Below are 3,804 nucleotides of genomic sequence, written 5' to 3'. Positions count from 1 at the left end.
CCACTAGGCCAAACTCAAATAATTCGGTAGAATATTTTAACATTTTCATAATAGATTTTTTTTTTTTTTTTTGGTTGAGAAAATTCTAATAAATTATGACTATTCCTATTAAACATTTCTTTTATTATGAAGGTTGAGATAAAATTTAAAAAGAAACAAAAACACCAAACGCTCTTACTATTATTCTAGTTAGTCGTTTACCATTTTTAATTTAGGGTTTTAGTTTATATGACATGTTATACAAATATCCAAATACTAGACAGTTGTCTTTTTTTAATTGGTTCTAATAGTGTCTTGCCCGGGTAAGTCAATGGTTTAACCTTCCTTCCCCAACACCACACCGTCCTCATGACTCACCGTCTAACTCTATCCATAACAACAAAACCACACTTTCTCGAGGAAAAGACACTCTCAGATTCCCGCAATTTCTCAGCCCCACAAAAACCCATGGCGCCAAAATCCTTCAACCCCAAAACCCAAACCTACACCTCCCCCCGACCTCCCGTCCCCTTCCCCACAGACCCCAACCTCTCCCTCACCTCCTTCCTCTTCCAATCCTCCACCTCCTTCCCCAACAACCTTGCCCTCGCCGACTCCGACACCGCCGAAACTCTAACCTTCCTCCAGCTCAAATCCCTAGTCTCCAAGCTCGCTCACGCCTTGCTCAACCTCAACATCAAGAAAAACGACGTCGTCCTCATCTTCGCCCCCAACTCCATCCACTTCCCCGTCTGCTTCTTCTCAATCGTCGCAATCGGTGCCATTGCCACCACCTGCAATCCTCAGTACACCGTCTCCGAGCTCTCAAGTCAAGTCAACGACTGTGACCCCAAGCTCGTCATCACCGTCTCCGAACTCTGGCCTAAGATCAAGGGCTTCAATCTCCCGACGATACTAGTAGGATCTTCAATCGGGGATCCAAATCCAAGAGTACGTTACTTTTCCGATTTGGTCAAAATTTCGGAGGATCCGGATCCGATTTCAAATTTACCGGCGATTAGTGTGAAGCAGAGTGACGTGGCGGCGCTGCTTTACTCGTCCGGGACGACGGGGAAGAGCAAGGGAGTGGTTCTGACGCATCGGAACTTCATTACGACGTCGTTGATGGTGACGGCGGATCAGGACCGGTACGGCGAGCCGAGAAACGTGTTCTTGTGCATCGTCCCGATGTTTCACATATTCGGGCTCTCGGTGATCGCGTACTCGCAGCTGCGGCGAGGAAACGCCGTCGTTTCGATGGCGAAGTTTGAGATCGACAGGGCGCTGAAGGCGGTTGAGAAGTACAGGGTCACTCATTTGTTCGTCGTTCCGCCGGTGATGATCGCGCTGGCGAAGCAGAGCGTTGTGGAGAAGTACGACTTGTCGTCGCTTGAGTTCATCGCGTCTGGCGCGGCGCCGCTGGGGAAGGATTTGATGGAGGAGTGCGCCAAGAATATTCCACAGGCTGTCGTTGGTCAGGTAAAATGGATAAAAAAGGACTCCTCCGTCAATAACACATGATAATATTTTTGTTTGTATTCATGACTAATTTTTAATTAACATATTAATTCTTCATTATTGTGTTATTTAACGTTTAGTAGCTCCCCTTGACCTTGTTTGAAAATGTTGAGTTCAAGTCGGTCTTTATTAAATTGAAAACGTTGTTTAATTTAATAAATTCAGTCTTAGCATTTATAAGATCACCAAACATCGGTTATTTAATTGAAACAGTTTAGTCCAGTTGGAGCCACCAAATATGCCCAGAATTGTTTATTGAAAATCATGTTGTGGATGGTGGCAGGGTTATGGTTTGACAGAAACTTGCGGGATTGTTTCACTAGAGAATTTCAGAGAAGGATCTCGATTTTCTGGATCAAGCGGCATTCTTGCTCCAGGAATAGAATCCCAGATAGTTAGTACAGATACCCTCAAGTCTCTTCCACCTAATCAGTTGGGAGAAATATTGGTCAGAGGACCCAATATGATGCAAGGTTGACCTAACATATATATCTTGACCGTCTACATTTATTTTGTTATTTCAATGTTGCATCCGTAACAATAAATTGCTTAACTATTTCAGGTTATTATAATAATCCAGAAGCCACAAAGTTGACTAAAGATGAACAAGGTTGGGTGCACACTGGAGACCTTGGATATTTTGATGAGGAGGGGCAGTTGTTTGTTGTGGATCGAATTAAAGAGCTCATCAAGTGTTACAGTTTTCAGGTAACATAATTATATATCGGTATTCTTTTAATCTTACTCAAAATATTTCATGGTGGATGTGGATTATGCCAGTTAATCAAGATAGCGTATTCGATCCCCTCCCTGTACGTTAAGAGTAATTTAGAATAACGCTTTTTGTAAAAATAAATGTGTATATATACGTACCTTCATGAAACTACTTGACTGTTTGAAAAATCAGTGGAATTGCTGCGTTCTTCATGTCTATAGGGAGACCAATTTTGCTGCAGATTTCCTAGCTAAGCTGGGTCATCATATGGAATTGGGTTATCATGAGCTCTCTTCTCCTCCTGATCTGTTGCAGCCTATTTTAGATGATGATAAGAATGGTCTCTTGAGACCTAGATTTGTTCCTGTGTAATTCTTTTGGTTTGGGCTTTGCCCCCTATTTTACCAAAAAAAAAAAAAAAACTACTTGACTGTATGCAAGGTGGCCCCTGCGGAACTTGAAGGGCTGTTGCTTTCTCACCCTGAAATATTGGATGCTGTTGTGATCCCGTAAGCAATTATTGCACTATTTCTCAGCTGCCATAACTTTGAAATACTACTTCATGAGATTTGACCCAGAATTTCCTGCTGCAGATATCCTGATGAGAAAGCTGGTGAGGTTCCAGTTGCATACGTTGTTCGTGCACCCAACAGCTCGATAACCCAGCAAGACATTCAGAAATTCATTGACAAGCAGGTAAGGTGGCAGGCAGCTAAGCGTATTTACAACAGTTATCAGAAAAGAGATTTTAGCAGTTTTCTTGATATTTGATGGGTTCCTTCCTTTTCCCTCCGCAGGTTGCACCTTTCAAAAGATTGAGGAGAGTAACTTTTATAAACAGTGTGCCAAAGTCTGCTGCAGGAAAGATTTTGAGAAGGGAGTTTATTCAGAAAGTTCGGTCCAAAATATAATAATTAAGATAATTATACCATATGTACTAATTTCCCTCATTTATTGCTTTCTTCCACTGTAATTGTTTTTTTTTTAATTAAAAAAAGGTACTAGATAAAGTTCAAGAGAAGAGAACAAAGAAATATATAGAGAACAAGAAAATAGAACAAAGAAATGTGAGAAAATCAATGGAAATTACTAAATAAAGTTCAAGTTTGTGTTTTAATGTACTCTTGTTTTCTATCTCTTTCTCTATTATGTGATGAGAGAGATGAAAAGAGAACAACATGATATATGGGAGTTTCTCTCGCATTTGTTGGCGATGACAATCACAACAACGCTAGCTTGGCTCAAATTTTAGTTCATAGAATTCTGTAATGGATTGAATGATCCAGCTTAGAGTCTAGTCAATTGATTAATTTGTCACCATTTGCAATTTGATCGGCGACCATTTTCAGCTCATGCTTTTGATGTAAGACTAAAATTGTTATATACTTTGAGCTCTACTAGCATATTGTACTAGTGTGCTAAAAAGGTCTAACTCAGTGGAAAATGTCTTGACTTGTAAACCAAAAGGCTTTAGATTCGAATCGTCATAGCATCATAGTTGTGTGTGTATGATAAATCATTTTCCCATGTAGTTTAGACTATCGCTTGTACTAAAATAAATAAATAAATAAATTGCACTAGTGCATAGTCTT

At 40.4% G+C, this 3,804-nt stretch overlaps 1 protein-coding gene across 2 annotated transcripts; it reads left to right on the top strand.

Moving 5' to 3' along the window:
* Positions 1-358: 358 nt before the first annotated feature.
* LOC148914666 (putative CoA ligase CCL10) lies at positions 359-3,333 on the top strand. 2 transcript variants are annotated; one of them, XM_089042835.1, is made up of 6 exons: positions 364-1,458; positions 1,781-1,970; positions 2,060-2,205; positions 2,654-2,721; positions 2,806-2,908; positions 3,010-3,333. In XM_089042835.1, the coding sequence occupies exons 1-6, from the start codon at positions 448-450 to the stop codon at positions 3,121-3,123; spliced, it is 1,632 nt and encodes a 543-aa protein (XP_088898961.1). In that variant the 5' UTR covers positions 364-447; the 3' UTR covers positions 3,124-3,333. The 2 variants fall into 2 exon arrangements, with proteins under 2 accessions (XP_088898962.1, XP_088898961.1); XM_089042836.1 differs by lacking the exons at positions 2,654-2,721; positions 2,806-2,908; positions 3,010-3,333 and adding an exon at positions 2,405-2,638 and having other exon boundaries at positions 359-1,458.
* The last annotated feature ends 471 nt before the right edge of the window (positions 3,334-3,804 follow it).

This window comes from Prunus mume, linkage group LG8 (assembly GCF_029339155.1).
Source record: "Prunus mume cultivar Tortuosa linkage group LG8, ASM2933915v1, whole genome shotgun sequence".
In the NCBI taxonomy this organism is placed as follows: domain Eukaryota; kingdom Viridiplantae; phylum Streptophyta; class Magnoliopsida; order Rosales; family Rosaceae; genus Prunus; species Prunus mume.
Note: the sequence above shows the minus strand (reverse complement) of the source record. Positions and strands in the feature narration are given on the sequence as shown.

Bases quoted from the DNA above. Each gene is read 5' to 3' on its own strand.
- LOC148914666 (XM_089042835.1), top strand. From the start codon at position 448: ATGGCGCCAAAATCCTTCAACCCCAAAACCCAAACCTACACCTCCCCC. The intron at 1,459-1,780 runs GTAAAATGGATA...GGATGGTGGCAG, and splicing joins CACAGGCTGTCGTTGGTCAG to GGTTATGGTTTGACAGAAAC. The intron at 1,971-2,059 runs GTTGACCTAACA...TAACTATTTCAG, and splicing joins AGGACCCAATATGATGCAAG to GTTATTATAATAATCCAGAA.